This window comes from Rhipicephalus sanguineus, chromosome 11, assembly GCF_013339695.2.
Source record: "Rhipicephalus sanguineus isolate Rsan-2018 chromosome 11, BIME_Rsan_1.4, whole genome shotgun sequence".
Lineage (NCBI taxonomy): Eukaryota > Metazoa > Arthropoda > Arachnida > Ixodida > Ixodidae > Rhipicephalus > Rhipicephalus sanguineus.
The window spans coordinates 66,851,767-66,873,780 of NC_051186.1; the positions used below are offsets into that span (position 1 = coordinate 66,851,767).

The 22,014-nt window shown below is 47.1% G+C and overlaps 1 protein-coding gene across 1 annotated transcript in view; it reads left to right on the forward strand.

The window, feature by feature from the left end:
- LOC119374444 (polyribonucleotide nucleotidyltransferase 1, mitochondrial) overlaps nucleotides 1–22,014 on the forward strand; it is a 47,573-nt gene that overhangs the window by 18,402 nt on the left and 7,157 nt on the right. Inside the window, exons 12-18 of the mRNA XM_037644541.2 lie at nucleotides 3,854–3,924; nucleotides 5,667–5,703; nucleotides 9,293–9,449; nucleotides 10,265–10,428; nucleotides 11,173–11,244; nucleotides 11,814–11,877; nucleotides 21,397–21,480. Of these exons, the coding sequence (XP_037500469.1) occupies nucleotides 3,854–3,924; nucleotides 5,667–5,703; nucleotides 9,293–9,449; nucleotides 10,265–10,428; nucleotides 11,173–11,244; nucleotides 11,814–11,877; nucleotides 21,397–21,480 (649 nt within the window). The remainder of the gene's footprint in view (nucleotides 1–3,853; nucleotides 3,925–5,666; nucleotides 5,704–9,292; nucleotides 9,450–10,264; nucleotides 10,429–11,172; nucleotides 11,245–11,813; nucleotides 11,878–21,396; nucleotides 21,481–22,014) is intronic.

A 22,014-nucleotide genomic window follows, 5' to 3' on the forward strand; every position in this document is an offset into this window, starting at 1 on the left:
CAGACACAAAAAGAAGGAAGAGGGGCAAGCGTTTCATATGGACATCCGACCGGCGCAGGCAAAAAAAAAAAAAAGAAAGCCAGAGCAACCAGAGGCGAAATGGCAACCGGCGCCTCTGTCGTACTTTGTGGTTGTAGTGATATTTTTTGTTGCGACGGCGGCTATTTGGAGTTCATTGAAAAAGCACAGAAAAGAAAAACGAAACACAATAGTAATCTCAACTTTGATGCAACGCCGTTATTACTTCTAACGTTACATTTATCCAATCATAGGCCAGCGCCCATCTTCGTCATTTCCGCCCGCAATAGTTCTGGCAAGCGCCACTACGCGCTGATGCGGTCAGCAGCGATGTAGCGACTTCAACGCGTGATTAAAATACTAAATAATTTGATATCGGTGCTTAAACTTATGCTAAAATTATCCCCAGCCATCAGTCTACGCAGCCCGCAAGTAAAAAATGGGGGGTTGAATAGTGTTGGAGGGCCCCTTTAAGACATGCCTTCTAAAGCGTCACAGGGGCGCGCGCTCGCGCGTGCCCCGCTCCAGTTTACTTTCGATTAAGATACCCAGGTCGGCGAGCACCGCACGCAGATTTCGGACGCTGCGAGCGACGTCGCTCACTTTCCAGGCGTTTCTTCAGTGGTAGAATGGCAGCGAGGGAAAAAAAAAATAGTAGGCAGCATGAAGCCTTGCGGTCAGCTTTCGCACGGTAACCTTTCCTGATGCCGTTTTCTGCAGCTACGACCGCCTGCGATGAACCAAACAATGCCTTGGAACGCAAGAAGTGATAACCGCGATAACTTTCCATCGCAAAAAGCTTCACTGCGACCCTAAACTCGTCGACGCCACAATGTGCCGCGAAACGTCGTCCGTCTTTTCGGTGACGTCAGAGACTGGTCCGGTCGATCGGTGATTACGACTTCCGCGCGATTGCGGCGATGCCTTCGCGGATAAGCATCAGAAAAGAACGAAGGCGAGGTGGCGGCCGTCGATGAACGTGCCATTATGCCTTATAGCCGACAACCTTATCACAGTCATCTGTAGATACTCGGCTGCGCATGTGGCGTACGCCGTACACTGCGGATTGACGGCGGTACGAGCGCGCCATGCTTGGCCATGCTGCCGTTCGCAAGTTCGCCGCTGCCGTGTCGTGCGAGACCGCTTTTTTTTTTTTTAAGTGCGCGTCGCTTTGTAGAAACGAAAGTAGCTCGCTGTTGTTGAGCGGCGCGGGCACCGAGAAATGTCGATGCACTGACAGCGAGCGTATACTGCGTGTTTGACTAGGTGACAACTGAAGTAGTGTCTAACTGAAGTGCGCCGCGCATCGTCGTGCAGGGCCGCGAGAGCATCGCGGAGACGTAGTAGAGTGCGCGTTGCTTGGGAATTGCTTGTTTTCGCCGCGTTGAACGAAGAGGCTAGTCGCCGCACCCGTGCACGGTCTGGAGTGAAGCAAACACGAAGAACGTACAAACGCGCGCATACGGCATACAGCAAGCGGCCCGGCAGTGACTCCGCGACCCGAGTAGGCGACGCGCTGCACGCAACTAGCCAGGGATGATCGGCTCCACGTCGCGGTACCGCGCTTCGGTGAAACGGTGTCAGCTCATTGCAAAAAGGTTAATTCACTCGTGAGCACGCAGCGGGCGTCGCTTCACGACGCGAAAAGGCTTAGCTTGTCACAGAAGGGGTTGTTAACACTTTAATAAAAGTGCACAAAGAAAAAAAAAACGGCTTGGCCGCTAAGCGCACGTTTTTAAGGGCGAGTCCATATACAACGAACTACTGATATAACGACCACTTTTCGCGACACTTTCGAGTTCGTTATAAACGGGTTCGACTGTATTTCAATTTTGCATGTGTATGTACATATACGTGCACACAAGCACACGCATGAACATGCATAAAGAGAGGTTGACCCCCCGCCCCCCCTGGAAAATATTTCTGGCTATGCCATTGCGTTATCAGGACAGCCCTGGCAATTCCACAGCATTTCATTTGAAACAAATATATTCACAAACTTTAACAAAGCAACACTACAATTACTTTTCACTGACAAAAAGTTCCACAATTACTATACAGTCGAACCCACTTATAACGACCCCACATATAACGATCTATCGGTTATAACGACCATATTTGGGTGCACTTACGATTTTCCTATGCTAACCATTGAAGCTGCGTCCAGATATAGCGAACATTTTTCAAAGCCTCCTACTTTTACAACGAACACTTCAGACACGGTCGCGGTAAAAATATGGTGCATACGAAGCGAAAAAAAGTTAAAATATGCCTTCTAAAGAGTGACAGGGGCGCGCGCTCGCGCGTGCCCCGCTCCAGTTTACTTGCGATTAAGATACCCAGATCGGCGAGCACCGCACGCAGATTTCGGACGCTGCGAGCGAGGTCGCTCACTTTTCAGGCGTTTCTTCAGTGGTAGAATGACAGTGGGGAAAAAAAAATAGTAGGCATCATGAAGCCTTGCGGTCAGCTTTCGCACAGTAACCTTTCCTGACGCCGTTCTCTGCAGCTACGACCGCCTGCGATGAACCAAACAATGCCTTGGAACGCAAGAAGGCATAAATGCAATTGAAGTGATAACCGCGATAACTTTCCATCGCAAAAAGGTTCACTGCGTCCCTAAACTCGTCGACGCCACAATGTGCCGCGAAAAGTCGTCCGTCTTTCCGGTAACGGCAGAGACCGGTCGATCGGTGATAACGATTTCCGCGCGATTGCGGCGATGCCTTCGCGGATAAACATCAGAAAAGAGCGAAGGCGAGGTGGCGGCCGTCGATGAACGTGCCATTATGCCTTATAGCCGACAACCTTATCACAGTCATCTGTAGATATCTGCTCGGCTGCGCGTGTGGCGTACTACGCCGTACACTGCGGGTTGACGGCGGTACGAGCGCGCCATGCTTAGCCATGCTGCCGTTCGCAAGTTCGCCGCCGCCGCGTCGTGCGAGACCGCTTTAAAGTGCACGTCGCTTTGTAGAAACGAAATTAGCTCGCTGTTGTGCGGCGCGGGCACCGAGAAACGTCGATGCACTGACAGCGAGCGTATACTGCGTGTTTGACTAGGTGACAACTCAAGTGCGCCGCGCATCGTCGTGCAGGGCCGCGAGAGCATCGCGGAGACGTAGAGTGCGCGTTGCTTGGAAAATACTTGTTTTCGCCGCGTTGAACGAAGAGGCTACTCGCCGCACCCGTGCACGGTCCGGAGTGAAGCAAGCACGAAGAACGTACAAACGCGCGCGTACGGCATACAGCAAGCGGCCCGGCAATGACTCCGCGACCCGAGTTGGCGTCGCGCTGCACGCAACTAGCCAGGGATGATCGGTTCCACGTCGCGGTACCGCGCTTCGGTGAAACGGTGTCGGCTCATTGCAAAGGTGGTTAATTCACTCGTGAGCACGCAGCGGGCGTCGCTTCATGACGCGAAAAGGCTTAGCTTGTCACCGAAGGGGTTGTTAGCATTTTAACAAAAGTGCACAAAAAAAAAAGACGGCTTGGCCGCTAAGCGCACGTTTTTAAGGGCGAGTCCATATACAACGAACTACTGATATAACGACCACTTTTCGCGACACTTTAGAGTTCGTTATAAACGGGTTCGACTGTACAACCTTAGGTAACCTCGTAGGCAGCAAAGACTTGGGCCTCTGAGAAATTTTGTAACTGTATATTGAAATATACAGCCCTTACTAAGTATTCAAGGTGGTACTTTGTCACCAGCTTTTTAAATGGAACTGAGGCCTAAAAAATTAAACGATGTTTCCTGAATTGCTTTTGAGACCAACTTTCCAAATTGCTGTTGCTCTGTTGCTTTTTCATATTTGTATGAATTTTCTGGCAGGTTCTGTGCACTGTTGCATTTGACTCTTTGCACTCTGTGCTGCGATCGGATCCCGTTTCAGTGATTACCGGGTGAGTTCTTGCACCGTGTCTGATTTCCCACTTGTACAGATCTGCAGCTCGGCATGATTCAATAGCACTCACTCTTACTAATCGCGCAAATGGACTGTCATTGGCATTACACTTGGCACTTAAAGGAGTCCTGAACCACTTTTATGAGTAATGATTGAATGACCTCACTATCGGAGTTTATTGCCTCGCGAATCGGTTGCCGGCAAAATTTCCTGACTACATTAGCCCTTTTCGGTCCGAAACCTTTCCCCACCATCAGCCCGTTCTAGTCCAAAACTGAAAGAATCAAAGCTCAAGTAAAAGAGAAAGTTTACTTCCTTCTGAGAAATTTTGAGAATATACAGCCCTTTCAAAAATGGCGCATAATGTAGTGAGAAGACGCGCGTGAATCAACCGCGAACGAACTTGTCCGGCAATGCCCGACCACGGACCGCTGCAGCAGCGTTGCGCTGTCGGGCGGGGCCTGCAAAGGCTTAAGAATGAGCGGAGTTACAGGAATTCGTTGCACGCTTTAAGCGCTTTCTCTCTTCTCTCGCTCCGACAAGCATTCTGGAAGCTACACGGAAGAATGGCACAGGGGAAAGTTATGTCAGCACAGTGTCTTGTTTCTTCTTCACTTTGTCCCCGTCTGTGTTCGCTGCAACATTTCCAAGATGCAATACCAGCTAGCTCCACAAGTCGTCCTTGTGAGCGCGTCATGGCCTTGAGCACACATGATGCAATGCATTTGTTCTCTCCTGCTGCGATTCCTGCGCACACTAGTGTGGCTACTGTGTAATGTTAGCAGACTATGGAGCACGGCACCAGCACGTGGCGGCATCCCATGGTGAGAAGCGCATCCGATCCAAATGCTGCTGCTCTTGATTTAGTCGGCTTGGCCAATAGCATTCTGCCACTTGACATCAAACAGCATGTGCCGGCAGCTCCTAAGAGAGTGAGCCCGGGTATCTCTATGAAGAAGTGGCAACTTCGCACTCCGCCTCTAAACTCTCCTTTCCGCGTACAACTGCAAGATTTCACTGAGCCGTTCATAGCAGTGTCTGCTTTCCGCAGGATGTGTTTTTTCACCAACCCTAAGGGATGGCTCATGACCCCTTTAATTTAAAAAAAATTTGATGGGATCACAGAATTACGTTGTTAAAGAACTTCACTAAGGGGAAACACTTGTGCAAGTAACTTTCTGTTTATTTAAGCATGAAAAAATATTAGGTTTTTGCCAGTGAGATCTTTGTCAGCACGGCATGATCTAGGTGCTTGTCGTAAACAGTGAAACCAATTAAGTTCAGCTGTGATACAGCAACTGATGCCTTTTGGTAAGTTTTGTCGCAATGTAGTATCTTGTATTTGTTGGCAATAAAGCTTGACTTGAAATTTTGTCTGGGCTTGCAATGCATAGACCCTGCATCAAGCAGTTCCTTAATTAAAAAAGAAAAAAAAAGACATATGAAAATGTGCATGGTAATACGTTAACTACAGCAATGTGCAAATAAATTTTGTTGTTCTTCTAGCTCAAGTGTTTGGTGACCTGTTTCTTTTGTCACATTTTCCGCTGAACTTTGCCAAGTTAGTCGAGGTGTTAAAATTGCTGTGTTGCTTTGAGGCCGTCGGTGAATTACTATCAATGGATCATTAAGCGTGGCCCAGAAAACTGAATGCGTTTTATGATGTAAAGATGTTACTAAAATTGTTTGGTTCTTGATTGTATGACTGTGTTTTATTTTTTCCATGTTTTCCCGAGCTAGTGGGATGAAGGAAAAGAACTTCATGCTTCATTATGAGGTACGCCGTCATTTCTTCACCTACATAGCACTTGCAAGCATTGTTTGAAGGTTTGGAATTAACGTGCTGAGGAAATTCCTTTTCTCAGTGGTTCAGTGAAACTCTCTCGCTAATCGATCATTCCCTGGAAATGGAAAACTGGATTTACTCGAAAATGAAGTTCATTGCATTAACCCTTTGCGGTCCAAAACCTTTACCCACTTTCCGGCTCTAGCGGTCCGAAACTATTTCGCCAGTTTCTGGCGCCGCGAATAAAAACACAAGCTGTGGAAGAGAAACGCACAGGATATTTATTTTTGCTCCTGCATTCTGCAGGCAACTCTTTTAGTGATATTTGGGCAACGTATGATACCGCTCAAAGCATTCCCCTGTGTGCAGGCCAGGGTTATTACTGCAGGTTTCCACCGCCGCCGTCGTCGTCTTCGTCACTCACTTCTGTCGAATCACTGTCATCACTGTCTGGTGGAGGCACGTAATTCTCTTCCTCACTAAAGTCATCCTCGCTTTCGCTAAAAGCACCGCCGTAAAACGCACGCGGTGAAAACGTGGCCATGCTTCTCAGCGAACCGCGCGCGCGAGTGGGTACGCTCTAGGCCCCGTGCTGATCATAGTGCTGCACCCTAGTGTCAAAAAAGTAAAACCTCAACAAACAAAGCTCACTTATTCCTCAAGAGATGGCCCTTCATGTATACAAAAAATGCGCGCGACTCGCGGTGAGAAAACAGCAAAATTTAAACCACGAACACCCTTGTCGGGCGGGGCCCGACAGCGGACCGCTACGGCCGTGTTGCGTTGTCGGGCGCTGCCCGACAACGGACCGCAAAGGGTTAATAATATAGCCCATGATGTGTATTGTAATGCGACATTTCTGATACTGCATTCACGGGAGGTGATCAAGTTGACCCACCTCAGGGGCTGTAGTGTTGCATTGCCAAGAACAAGGTTTTAGGTTCGACTGCCTTGCCAAGCGGATGAATTTTGACCGAGCTGGAAGGCTGAAACACGGGCATACCACGCTTTGGGTGCTTGTTAAACAACCACAGGAGGTCAAAATTGGTATTAAGTCTTCTCTTTTGGCCTTTATCTTGCTTTGGTAATAAAATAAAAAAATACAAGTTAGCCAAATGTTCAAAAGTTATGGTGTGTTGAACATTCGCGGGTGAAATTCCAGCTTGACATCAACTCACTCGTGAATGGTGAGGCACTTTTGCTCAAGTGAGTTTACAGCGTTCATTCTTGTTTTATTCCATACGGTTCTCATTCCAGGATATTGTGATAACTCCCTCAGGTTAGAAAAAAATTTTGCCCGTAATAAGGCGCATGAAATCTTTGATATCTTAAATCGTAAATTGAATTGTACTGTATGTTGAATTATGTTCACTGAATTGTACATAATGTACTAGAAAAATAATTGCATATTTTAAATCGGCACATAAAAATACATAATCTGTGAAAACTTCGTGAAAACCTACTCAAAAACAAAAGATATGCTTCTGAAGCATGGTCCTCCATGAAAAGCAGGAAGTGCAGATGCTACTCTCACCAGAACTCACTGACTAAGCTCCCTATTTGAGGGATGTGTGGTATTCACATCCACACAACATTGTATGATTATAGCGGCAGGCAGGGTATGTCATTGTAAAATGCTCAGTGGGGATGCTACTCTAGCCGAGATTGGCTGGAACTTGCTCTTCACATGTGTGTACTATGCAGTATTAACATGGAGAACTTGTGTTCGTGTTAACGTGGGCCACATCTTTGCTTCAGAGTACATGCGTGCTTATCATTTTTATATGTGGTTCCACATACTTTAAGCCTCCACATATTCGAACCTGAGTTTTATCCTGCAGGGGCATAACCATCTTGGAGTTTGACTTTCTTGCACAGTACTATATTGTCATGTAGTTGTGGTGGGGGCGATGCAAAACTCAAGCCGGTAAAGATGAAACCTTTTTATTGGGCGAACTTGTGCCCAAGAAAAGAAAGACTCAATGTACAAGCAACACTCACTACACTATGATGACGGCGAGTGCGGATGTCTGTCATCGATAGTCAGCTCATCTGTGAAATGCATCAGCTTTTCACTAGGGGTGTGCGAATATTCGAAGTTTCGAATATTTTTCGAATAGTGTTTGCTATTCGATTCGATTCGCACTGAAATTTTACTATTCGAACTATTCGAACTTCCCAAAAACAAATGCAGTCAACGTCCGATTGAAGGTGACCCCTTCAGATTTTCAATATGCTTCACCTCATTACACTCTCGTATTGCGGCAAAGCTGCCTTTCAAACTCCGTTACGGTCGAACTTAGCCAAGACACAGTCAACGTCCAATTAGAAGTGGTCCCTAGATTTTCAATATGCTTCACCTCATTACACCCCCGTATTGCGGCAAAGCTGCCTTTCCAGCTCCGTTACGGTCGAACTTAGCCAAGAGACAGTCAACGTTCGTTTGGAAGTGGTCCCCAAATTTTCAATATGCTTCACCTCATCACACCCCCGTATTGCGGCAAAGCTGCCTTTCAAGCTCTGCTGCGGTCGCAAATGTATTAACACTAGAAAACGCTGGTTCCAATATGGAGATGAAAGATGTGGCAGAGTTGGGGGCTCACTTAATGCTGTTTTGGGCCTGAAATTTGGGCAGGAAGTCCGAAAAATCGGACGCCGAAGCTTTTTAGCATCCAAAATTTCAGATGTTCTTATATATCAACGTCTACGAGGCAGATTTGGAACTCCGGACTTGAAGGGAGCACACCCTTGTCCGCCACATCAGTTGGCCTTCCACAGCAGTTGAAAAAGGAGGAGAGGCTGAGGAAATGGCATCTCTGCCTATCACGTGTAAAGTGTTGTCGGCAGCACTTTGGTTGCACCAAATCATGTACATAAATACAATTCGGTCTCTACATTGCCTCACTCTTGATAAGACAACTATGAAACACCACCCCACCAGCGCTTCATCAACCTAGCGAAAAGAAACACTTTCATGTTGCTATCTCACAAGAACATACTTAGGGATTCTCTGCAACTTTTTCTGTAATTTCACTTCGAATTATTCGAAAATTTTTTGAGAAATATTCGAAAATTATTCGAAATTATTCGATTCGATTCGCACTCAATCTTTATCATTCGAATTCGCTTCGCACCCAAAATTTTGCTATTCGCACAGCTCTACTTTTCACAGATAGCGAATGTTCCAGCGTTATCGCTGGTGCTCGTGTTAGCTCTAGAATGAACTCGGTTACTCATGTCCTGCGTGTAATCTTAACAGAACGGTCGGAAACAATCATGAAGTTTCTAAACATTGCGCCACGGCCTAAGATGAGCGTTGGTAACAGTTTTTTTTGTTACTGAAGCCCGATCACATTAAAATGAAAGAAATGAGCACACGTAGCAATATTCAGAACCCTGGAACTTCTCAAAGCAGTTTTGAAGCCGTGCCTTGTTTCAAGATAGTTGACAGAAATATTATATCAATGCTTCGTAGGGCAATGTTTCGAATGGAAACTTATGAATGCTGCTCCTGTTTTGCGTGGAAAAACAATACAGTGCCCCACCATGCATTGTAATGATTTGCTGTGCTCTCTGATAGTTCCCATCGTATGCAACCAATGAGATCGGCCGCACCGGGCCCATCGGAAGGAGAGAGCTTGGCCACGGAGCACTCGCCGAAAACGCGCTTCGACCGCTCGTTCCAAAAGACTTCCCGTTCACCATCAGGCTGACCTCGGAGGTGCTCGAATCGAATGGTGAGTGTTTAAAGTGGCAAGTTGGGTGCGTTGGTACATATCTTCAAATGACCATGTTTCTCTCCTACTGTAAGCACGCTTCTGAAGACAAGGTTACCGAAGAAAAAAAAAACAGGAAGTTTGTCATAGCACTTGAAATATTTCTTATAGTAGTACATGACTGATTATGGTATTTGTAGCTTCAGCTTTCTGCATTCAGCAGCGTCTCAAAAGCTCTTGATTTGTGCCAACGAAATCCTGACTGGGATTGTCGTTATATGTTGAAAAAAGAGAGTGAGAGAGAAAATATATTTTGTGACAATTCTTAGCCTGAGTCATTGCTGTCACGCTGGGACTGAACTTGGAACTGGTAGACTGACACCTGTGAAAAAATTTCTGAGTGCTTGGGAAGCCTCATTTCAATTGAGTTCATGTCGCAAAGCGACCTTCCGAAATTTTTAAAATAAAATGTGAGCACATGCTTCAGTAAAAACTAGCAAAATTGTCTTTCATGGTGTGCAGATTTACAGAATATTTGCTGCCATTACTGTTTACCGGAATTGCGATTGCAGGGCCTAGCATGTCAGCTACCGGTTGGTTGCCTGCCTGTTGTGAACCCAACTGTTCCGAACCCAATTTTCGAGAACCCAGTTGTTGTGGACGTAACCGTTGTAATCCCAACAGTTGCGAACCCAACTGTTCTGTACCAAATTGTTGTAAACCCAACCATTGGGAACCCAGTTGTTACATACCCAACTGTTGTGAACCCAACAATTGCAAACCCAACTGTTGTAACTGTTGTTAACTTGCCTTCTCATGTCGTCATTGAACTGTAGGGTCATCGTCCATGGCGAGCGTGTGCGGTGGGAGCCTCGCCCTGATGGACGCCGGAGTGCCTGTCTCGGCAGCCGCGGCCGGCGTTGCCATCGGCCTTGTCACCTTGCCCGATCCAGAGCGTTCATACGAGCTTGCCGACTATCGGCTGCTTACCGACATCTTGGTGAGGAGTACGCTTTGCTTACTTCATTGTGGCAAAAGCCTGACTTTGGTGTGTGTTTGAGCACTGATGACAAAGCTTGCAACTTCACATGAAGTCATGAGTGGTTACATATCTTGGAAGCACGTACTGTATGACATGCGGGAGATAAAATGACAGAGACATGTGAAACCACTATGTGTAATTTTGTGTCTCGAGCAACAAAGCTAGGCTTGTGCACATATCACTTTTTTCGGTTCGAAACTTAGTCGAAGGAAATGATAATTGGCATCAAACAATTTTGAAGCGAACTGGTATACTAGCAGGGTGCAAGTTATAAGCGGGAAAAAATTCCATATAAGCCCCTATAAGACGCTTTCTTAAGCTTAAATAAAAGGGTAATCGGTGTGGCACTAATGGGCACACTTAACTGTAAAGCGTACCATCGCGGCAGTGCGAATTTTTCCTGAACAGGAGCTTCACATCATAACGGCTCCACACTGCAGTGAAACCAGCTTTTCAGGCGAGTTACATGCTGTAATATACGTTTATTCACTAACTTTTTAATACTTCTAAATTTGGGCGAATTCAAAATTCGTATCGAAGGGAATTGAAATACTGTAATGTTTGTTCGAAAATTCAGAGCACTGAAATATTTGAGCAGGCCTAAATAAAGCTAATAAATCTTCAAGCCAGAACGCAAGTGCAAGCCTCAAGCTGTCGCTCTGTGGCTGGCATTTAAAGTCCTACGCTCACTTTTCATCTTAGGGCATTGAAGATTATCTTGGTGACATGGACTTCAAGATGGCCGGTACCAAAAAAGGCATCACCGCGCTACAGGTATGCTGACCGACATTTTTTTAAAGTGAAGTCTGTTTACACGATGATGGTGGGTGGTCGGTGTGATTTATGTGTAACGTTTGTCTCTCTGTAACGTCCGAATCCTGTGAAGTTCATTACAGTCAAATCTTGTATTAACGAAGTCAAACACAATGACTTGAAGGTAGCTTCGTCTTTTCCAAAAATTCATTATAATTCTACACCTTCAAACCTGGATATATTTAATCTGAAGGGGATCACAAAAAAGTTCTGTATATGGGTAATTTGACATATAAAATATTCGATGTTTTGAAGATATTTCAATGGGATTTGGCAACTCTTTGATATACACAATAATTCGTTAAGTGTGGGTTGGGTATATGTGGGCTTGACTGTATTTGCAACACTGTGTCACTGTCACTAGTCTTCAATTATTTTGTTATAAGCGATAGTTCGTTATGTTTGTATTCATTGGATCGAGGTTTCAAAGTAATGTGAAATCGCAGTACCCCCACTTGTTAACTCAGTCCTTCAGTTTTCTTAGGCCCTTCGTTTCTTTTTTTTTTTCTATTCTTTTTGACAATGCGCAGGCCGACATCAAGATCCCTGGGCTTCCACTGAAGGTTGTCATGGAGGCCATTCAGCAGGCCACGGGTGGGTTTGTTTCCATTGACCCAACGTTCGATTGTAAGAAAATGGCTGACCGTTGGGAATCAGTGGCTGTTGCTGCCCACATTGTGGCTGCGTTGCTCGCTCAGCAAATGCAGAAAATCGTGCCGGCATTTGCCGCTCTGTCATGCAGTGAAGTCTAGTGAAGTTTAGACTCGTATGGTGTCAAAGTCCTCGCTTATTTTATAGCAGATTTTTCAGTAAAACCTTAGGAGGTGACACATTTCGTTGTAAGTTGGCATATTAATTCACGGTATATTTGCAAGAACGCAAGATTTGCTGGGCAGACTGGTTGCAATTATGTAGTCTTGGTTTCACTAACCATTGCATACAAAGGGGAAGTTAGTACTGTGAGGAAGTTTTTTTAAATCCTGATTTTTTAAGTACAAACAGAGTTAAAAAGATTTGTCGCACGCTCTAAAAGCTTTCTTTCTCCTTTCGTCCCAGCGAGGGGGAAGGGAGGGGGTCAAAAGGGAGAATTTTTCTTGTTTTCTTTGAACACGTGTGTGGCCAATGTATAAATGTTGCGCACAGCTCACTAGACTGCGCCATGAGCAGCACACCGTGACGGCTGCAGTAATTATGGAGCTCACGATGTTCAAATCAACCAATGGCCGTGTCTTTTTGGTATGTGACGCAGGCGATTTGGATATATGGCCATTTTTGTCGTGAGAAGATTGAGTGATTTCTAGCTGACTGTGAACTTTGATTATAAATTTCCTACTGTGGTGCTGTGCTCTAATGTTTGGCTCACGTGCTTACAGGGAGCCGCGAGTACCAATTGGCAGCATTTTATGACTGTGTTCAAAAAGTGTTGCAGGGCTCCTTTAAATATTGTTCAAAAATGTTTGCAATGAATCTGTTTCTGAAATCTGCTATACCATGAGCCTATGGCTCAGGGTTGCCGCTGACTTTCGAGTAAATGTCGCCAAACGACGAGCAAGAAGTCGCCAAAAGTCGCCATTTTTTTTACAAATTTTGCCAAAAAAGTAGCCATTCTAGATATGTGCGGCATACCCAGTAATAAAAATTTCCACTCACGTATAGCCCCATAGAATACAGTACCATCCAAGACCCTTAAATTATATTGACGTTTCTCGATGCCAGTCGTATCGCCCGCTTCACCATGGGAGTGCATGGTGCTGCTTCTCCGACTAGCCGCAAGATGTGCGTGGTTGCGCAAGGGGAATGAATGAAACGCTCGTGATATCCTTCCATCCCTGTCCTCTCGTTTCAAAGCTAAAAGTGGGGTATAAACCTTGGGCGAAAACCGTGAAAGCATTATTTGTAGACAGCTTTACGTACCCTTATATGAATTAAAAGGATTAAAAGGTTTATTGAAGGTAACACGACAGAATTCTTACAGGAGCCAAACAATAGTGAGTCTTACACCTTTTCAGTGTGAACTAATATCACCGACCCTTTCTTATACAGTAGAACCCCGCTGTTACGTTCCTCACTGCTGCGTTTTCCCGGCTGTTACGTCGTTTTCCGCCAGTCCCGGCATAGCTCCCATAGGATACAATGTATTGGGAACCCCGCTGTTACGTCGTAACTGTCGGATCGTTCCCGTATGATACGTCGCGAAGTGCGCTCGGAGCCGACCGAGTGACTACCGAAGAGAGCGGCCATGGTGCATTTTCATGCAGCTTGGCCTGGTTTGCCCGTAATATATTAGCCGCATGAGAGGCGCAAGCAACAGGATCTTTCAATTGATGCAAACAAAAGCATGGCCTTCGAGATTCGTTTTGCAAACATGGCGTCTATGACGTAACTGCTCGCAAAAGCAAGGCCTTCGAGATTGGCATTTACTATTGACAAAAGCACAGCCTTTGAGATTTGTATTGCACAAACATGGCGTCTATGACGTAATTGCTTGCGAAAGCAAGGCCTTCGAGATTGGCATTCACTTCTGCCATCGCGTTGGCGTAGACTCATCATCATCGTTATTTGTCGGAGGACGGGAGGAGTTCGAGCTGGTTGGAGCTCGCATGGTCGTGTGCGCGGTTCGCGTTCGGACTCGCCGCGCTGGTCGTGATTGCGTGTGCTTAGTTCTTTCATGCCTACAGCTGTTGGTGTTAAAAAGATCACATACGTTGATTACATTTCTGCGGATGAGGCCGTCCCCAGCTCCGTGTTTCTATACATTGACTAGATCGCGGCTGAGCGCGCCAATTTTCGTGCTGCTCGTAAGCATTGAAATAAAATTGTGTACCACTAAATATTTTGTAGTTTTTCCTGTTTTTCGGCTCTTACGTTTCCAGTCTCTTACGTTTATTTCCTACGGTCCCTTCAAAAACGTATCAGCGGGGTTCTACTGTAGTTACTTATATCTACACGCGTCAATCCGATGCGTTATTGCTGTATAACAATGTCAAATGTTATATAGCAATTGTTTTTATTGCACACGCTCACCGAGAACAGTGAAAAATGCCTCAATAAATAATTTTTATTGCAGAAATAGCCGCGTATCCGCCTCTCTTCGCTATACCAAAACAGTCTTTGCCAGCTTAACTGGGGATACTGCAACAGTGAATACGTCGCCAAGCTATTCAGAGCAGTTGGAGCTTTGGCGGAACAAATGGTCGGAACACGCGGCCAACCCGTCGTCTTGCCCCTTCAGATGCGAAACTTCAGATAAGCTTAAAGCACCTAAAGCCATAAACCTATAGTCAATCACTGCCCCCTTGTTATGAGTGAAGTGCGCGAGTGTGGTGCTTCCGAAGGTTGGAGCAGCAAAAACGACGAGGACGACGTACAACGTGCGACTTGCGCGAGCGCGCCGAACATCGGAACATGGGAAAAAAAAACGCAAAATAAAAAAGATCGCCAAGAGCCACTGCGCCGAAAAGGAGGAGGAAGAAGAGCTGTGCGGGCTGTTCGAAGAACGTGGCTAGGGTGCGGATCGCGAGCTTGTCGGGTGCTTGTACCCGGGCTCTGAAGGCGTCCACCTAGCCGGCGCAGGCCTGCACGCGGACCTGGCGACCATTCTACCGGCGTGGCTTTTGCTGAGGCCCCGGCTTGGCGTGGTTGTGGTGCTCGGGCTGGAGACAGCACCGCCGATGACGGCTTCCACCGGGAGCGGAAGTGAGCCGTCGGGCTGAGAGCCCGAGCTTGGAGACTTCCACCACCGCGTCCTCCTCATCTGACTGCTTGGTTGTCCAACCCATTGGTGAGCCGTACTACTCCGTTGCCACATCAGGACTTTCTTGACGACAGTAGCGTGTGGACTTGCACGACTGTTAAGCTTATGATAAGATTCCCTTGTTTTAGGAGAACTCTATGTATTCGTGGTCAGGCTGACGCTTGTTAGTTTACCTTTTGTTCATTCTAGTGTTTCCCTTTTATTTTCTTGTGTGTGCAAATATATGTTCATTTGTCTGAAAATCAAACGCTCACCTCCGTGTCTTATTCAAGAATAGTATTGCACAGCTGATCCAACTGGCTTAATTAAACGAACCTGTCACAAATTGGCGTCCGCGCGACAGGACGTGAGCGTTTGACACCCCGTTCTCGGTTTTCGTAACGGTAAAAAGAAAATGAGCACGCGAGAGTTGATGGCGCTGGCAGAACGCATGGGGTTGGAAGGAGCGGAGTTGCAGGCATGGTTCGACGAGCGAGAAGCGCGAGCGCGCGAGGAACGAGCGGCGGAGAGAGACGCGAAGAAAGAACAACTCGAGCTAGAAGGCCGCAATTTACAGCTGCGCCTTCAAGTCGCAGAAAAGGAGGGCCATAGCGGAGAGGCAAGCCAGCGACGCTTGGAAATTGAAGAACGGACGCTGCAACTGCGCCTGAGAGTTGCTGAGACCGGTGTTGGGGAGCCTACCGTGGCTGACTCTGGTATCCAAAGGAGCGCGTCTGCGGTAGTGAACCCGCATAACTTTATACCAGGTTTTAACGAGGACCGAGATGATCTCGATGCCTACCTGAAGAGATTTGAGAGAGTAGCGACAGGTCAAGACTGGCCACGAGAAAAGTGGGCAACCGCTCTTAGCTTGTGCTTAAGCGGAGAGGCTTTGAAAGTATTTGGACGATTGTCGCCTGACGATTCTCTATCTTACGACAAGGTCAAGTTGGCTTTGCTCCAGCGTTTTCGCTTCACGGCTGAAGGCTACCGGGAGAAGTTCCGGAAGAGCAAGCCTGAAGACGGCGAAACTGGAAGGCAGTATGCCTCAAGACTCCAAAGTTTTTTTGACCGATGGATAGAAATGTCCCATACAGGGAGGGACTTCGATTCTGTCCGTGACTTGATTGTGGCCGAGCAATTCATGGTCAACTGCAACAGTCAGCTGGCGCTCTTCTTACGGGAGAAGAACTGCAAGACTCTGGAAGCCATGGCAGATGCGGCTGATATTTTCATGGAGGCAAAGCGATTGAAGAACTTGTTAACAGTTCGGGATAAGTGTGAAGACACAAGTGTCAAGGCTGAAGGCAGTTCCTCGAGCCCAAAAGCAGAGGTGCAATGTTTCGTTTGTGGCCGTACGGGGCACAAGGCTTCTGACTGTCGTACTAAGCCGAAGCAATTATATTGCACATACTGCCGTAAATCGGGACATGACTTCAAGGGTTGTTTGAAAAGGAACTACACGTCGAGGTCAGCTACCTCTTGTTTGCTGCTACCTAAGGACGAGACTAGCCCACAACAACCCACGGACGATGGCGATGACTCAAAACAAGATGATGGTGTCACTGGCACGGTGAAGACGCAACCGCTGGGTAACACACGTCACATGCCCGTGTTACCAGGCGAAGTCAATGGACAAATGGTACGGGTCCTAAGGGACACCGGCAGTAACACTTTGGTTGTACGCCGATCATTAGTACCGGATGAAGCGCTCACTGGCACTACGGCTACTTTGTGGCTGGCTGATGGGAGCACCATTGTAGTCCCTGAGGCTGAGGTGCACATCAGATCTCCCTACTTTTCCGGGACGGCCATTGTCAAGTGTATGGCATCGCCACTATACGATGTCATAGTAGGGAATGTACCTGGGTCACGTGATGCCAATGACCCTGACCACTGCTGGCAACTTCCTTCTCGAGATGAATCCAGCAAGAGAGAGATTCATTCTGCGGCCGAAGATAACCGACCGAGTTCACTTCTGGTTGGAGTAACAGGCCCCAAGAGCTCGCGAAGATTGACACCAGCTAAATTCCCTGGGCAAATATCTCAGAAGAATTTTCGCGAAGAACAAAAGAAAGACGGGACTCTTGACGTGTGTAGAGCCAGAGTGGGGAAGGAGTTTGTTGGCAAGGGCTCGACAGCCTTTTCTTTTGTCATTAAAAATGGCATTCTTTACCGACAATACTATCCATCCCCTGGCAAAACCTTTCAACAGGCCGTAGTCCCAAAGTCATTGAGAGGTCAAGTGTTACATTTGGCTCATGAGAATGTAATGTCTGGCCATCAGGGTGTCCAAAAAACGATGGATCGCGTTCTTGAAGCCTTTTACTGGCCTGGTGTACAAGAAGATGTCCGCAGGTACGTTAGATCATGTGACGCCTGTCAAAGGACTTTACCAAAAGGCAAGGTGGGCAAGGTGCCTCTAGGGCGTATGCCATTGATCGACACACCTTTTGAACGTGTAGCCGTCGACATCATTGGACCAATAACTCCCACTTCCGCAAAAGGTCATCGATATATTTTGACTCTTGTGGATTTCGCCACACGCTACCCTGATGCGGTGCCTTTGACAGCGATTGATTCAGCTACAGTTGCTGAGGGACTTGTCGAGATGTTTTCTCGCATTGGCTTCCCACGCGAAGTTTTGTGCGACCAAGCGTCGTGCTTTACGTCAGACCTAATGAAGGAGGTAAATGAACTACTGGCCATCAAACATCTTAGTTGCACCCCATACCATCCTATGTGTAACGGCATGGTAGAGCGGTTTAATGGAACGCTAAAACAAATGCTGCGGAAAATGGTTCAAGAACAGCCAAAATATTGGGACCGCTTGCTAGCACCTCTTCTGTTCGCCTATCGTGAAGCCCCGCAAACAAGCTCCGGATTCTCACCATTCGAACTCATTTATGGTCGACATATTCGAGGACCTCTGAGTATATTGAAAGAACTGTGGACTGAAGAACAAGAAAACGAAGAACTTAAGACGACGTACGGATATGTCCTGGATTTAAGGGAAAGGATCGAGAAGACGTTGGAGCTAGCACGACAAAACTTGAGCCGAGCGCAGAAGTCACAGAAGAGGTACTACGACCGCCGCAGCAAGCAACGCGAATTGAAAGCTGGCGATCGGGCTCTGATCCTGCTTCCCACAAGCAATAACAAGTTGCTGATGCACTGGAAAGGGCCGTTCCCAGTAACAGGGAAGAAAAACGACTATGATTATTGGCTGGACCTAGGGCATTGCAGGAAGCTCTTTCATATCAATATGCTGAAGAAATATGAAGAGCGCCGCCAAGAAGAGCTTCCCCAGACGTCGTCTTTTGTGGTGGTGGAGGAGGAGGAATCTGAGAAACCATTACCAACCTTCAAAGTTCAAGACAGCTGTGGCATTGACTCCATAAGGCTCGGAGACGGTATCGAGGAGCGTCAGCGGGAAGAAATACGGGATATATTATATACCTATGAAGACGTATTCTCGGAGATTCCGGGTAAAACAAACCTTGTGGAGTGTCGGTTGCAAATGACCACCCCAGAACCAATTAACACTCCCCAATACCCGTTGCCATTCGCTATGAAAGAAGTTGTTGAAAAGGAGGTGCAGGACATGTTGAAACTTGGCATTATAGAACGTTCTGAGTCTCCATATAATTCTCCTCTGGTCCTAGTGAAAAAACCAGACAACAGCTACAGGGCCTGCATAGACTTTCGTCGCATAAACAATGTTCTGGTCTCTGACGCAGAGCCAATACCCAGAACCGATCACCTGTTTGCTGAAGTGGGAACAAAAGCATGGTTCTCAAAGTTCGATTTGACCAAAGGATATTGGCAGGTTCCTCTCGAAAAAGAGTCACAGCAAAAGACAGCATTTTCAAGCCAATCCGGTCATTATCATTTCCTTTATATGCCGTTCGGCATCAAGACCGCATCCGCTGTCTTCACTCGTCTGATGAGGAGGCTACTACTCGGAATCCCCAATGTGGTTCATTACATAGACGACGTACTGGTCGCTACCACTACCTGGGAGGAACATCTGACAATTTTAAAACAATTGTTTGCCAGAGTGCGACAAGCAGGACTAAAGATCAAACCACAGAAATGTGAAGTGGCGATGGGCACCGTCATCTTTTTGGGACATCAGTTGGGAGACGGCAACATCCGACCAGTGGAGAGCACAATACAGAAGATTGTCTGCGCTGCTAAGCCTGAGACGAAGAAGCAACTCCGGTCATTCCTTGGGCTGGCTGGCTACTACCGCGACCTGATACCCCGCTATGCCGAAAAAGCACAGCCACTCACGGAGATGACTAGGAAGATGGAGAAAAACAAGACTACGTGGACCAAGGATAGAGAAGAAGCGTTTGAATCACTCAAGAAGGCGTTGTCTTCCGGACCGATAGTCAAAGCACCTGATCTCAAAAGAGAATTTGTGCTCCGGTCCGACGCCTCAGATTCTTGTATAGGCGCTATTCTCATGCAAGACCATGATGGTATCCTCCACCCAGTGTCGTATGCCAGTCGTCAACTTCAGCCTCGCGAAAAGAGGTACTCCGCAATCGAGCGGGAATGCTTAGCTTTGGTTTGGGCGATCGAGAAGTATCATGTATTTCTCTATGGAACATCATTTATCGTACAAACTGATCACCAGCCCCTGCAGTATCTCTTAAAGGCGAAACACCTGAACAGCAGGGTATTACGGTGGAGCCTTGCATTACAAGAATATTCATTCCGGGTCGAACACATTAAGAGCTCTGAAAATGTTGGGGCGGATTATATGAGCCGGCTGTGAGCTCGTAGTAGGTCCCTAAACACAAGCCGACTACTGTGTTTGCTTTTTCTTTGTTTGTTAAGGATCTTCTGTGCATGGACGACATTTAGTGATTTGTCGCGCACTGAACTGCAGTTTATTTTTCTCCGAAAAACAAACTCTTTCAAAAGGGGGACTCTTGTTATGAGTGAAGTGCGCGAGTGTGGTGCTTCCGAAGGTTGGAGCAGCAAAAACGACGAGGACGACGTACAACGTGCTACTTGCGCGAGCGCGCCGAACATCGGAACATGGGAAAAAAAACGCAAAATAAAAAAGATCGCCAAGAGCCACTGCGCCGAAAAGGAGGAGGAAGAAGAGCTGTGCGGGCTGTTCGAAGAACGTGGCTAGGGTGCGGATCGCGAGCTTGTCGGGTGCTTGTACCCGGGCTCTGAAGGCGTCCACCTAGCCGGCGCAGGCCTGCACGCGGACCTGGCGACCATTCTACCGGCGTGGCTTTTGCTGAGGCCCCGGCTTGGCGTGGTTGTGGTGCTCGGGCTGGAGACAGCACCGCCGATGACGGCTTCCACCGGGAGCGGAAGTGAGCCGTCGGGCTGAGAGCCCGAGCTTGGAGACTTCCACCACCGCGTCCTCCTCATCTGACTGCTTGGTTGTCCAACCCATTGGTGAGCCGTACTACTCCGTTGCCACATCAGGACTTTCTTGACGACAGTAGCGTGTGGACTTGCACGACTGTTAAGCTTATGATAAGATTCCCTTGTTTTAGGAGAACTCTATGTATTCGTGGTCAGGCTGACGCTTGTTAGTTTACCTTTTGTTCATTCTAGTGTTTCCCTTTTATTTTCTTGTGTGTGCAAATATATGTTCATTTGTCTGAAAATCAAACGCTCACCTCCGTGTCTTATTCAAGAATAGTATTGCACAGCTGATCCAACTGGCTTAATTAAACGAACCTGTCACACCCCTCGCGGTTTGCAAGGCAGTCCGCTGACTTACATTTTGCTAGAATGTCGCTGGGGGACGTTCCAGTACCTCCTGCATCTAGATGGCATCCCGAACTAAGGATCCCACTCACTGATCTTATTTTCACAGAACATCAAATAAACGTTTTATTATCTCTCTAGATGAATTGAGGAGGTACACACGAGTTACAGGACGGACATACCGAATGACGCGTAATGTGCACATTCTACTCGTGGGTCTAAAACCAAGAAAAGTACTGAGAATGTTGCCGCTCATTCGTTGGGAAGACACTGAGCTTAGGATTCAAAACTCGGTGGAGACCTAAGCCGAAAATCGCCAAAAATTCGCCATGTCGCCATTCATAATTTTAGGTCGCCACGGGCCTCTCAAATTCGCCAATTTGGCAAAGAGTAGCCACCATTGGCAACCCTGCTATGGCTTCTGCACAATTCAAGAAATGTGGTGAGACCAACATTATTGCTATGGTGAACCTAGAAAAATAGCTTCCTAACTCATAACTTGACATTCCGAAGAGCAATCCTTTGGATGAGGCTTAACTTTCGAAATGCACAACCTGCCCTGCCTGAGTTGTGACGGCACGCATGATAAGAAAATGGGATTTAAACGCAGGCGTAATCCTTTCTTAAATCTTCAGAGGGAAAGTCGGAGATCCTCAAGATCATGAATGACGTGATCAGCAAGCCGAGGACGCAGAAAAAAGACAACTGGCCCGTCTCTGGTAAGTTCTTTCGTGCATTAACATATCGAATGTTTTCGCACCCCTCGGCGTTTTCTTTGCTTGCCGGGTGAACTAAAATTGGCCCTAACGTTCAGTCCAGTTTGCGCAATTTGCTGACTCATACTCCGTACAGTCGAGCCCGACTATATCGAACCCGTTTATATCAAATTATCCCGTATATCGAACAATTTCTAAACACGGTATATTTACATTGAGAATATATAGCAAAAGTTACTGTTACATCGAACGAAAATAGCAACGACAACCGATATATCAAACTCTATGTGCCTCAAAAGTGCCCCAGCAAGTTTGCTTTCCCTCGCGGTGGCAGGGAAAACTGCCGGCGCCACCCTAGAAAAAGTGGTTTAGACCCGGCTGTGCACAGGCGAACACCCCCCTGCAAAAAATGATCCTGGCCTGCTTGCAGCGCTTACAGCCAATCAGAGGCCGTCGTGCTTTCTCCGAGGCGCGGAGGCGGTACAAGTGAGCGCCATTTTTTCTTTGCTTGCGTGCCTGCTGCTGCCTCTTTTCCTC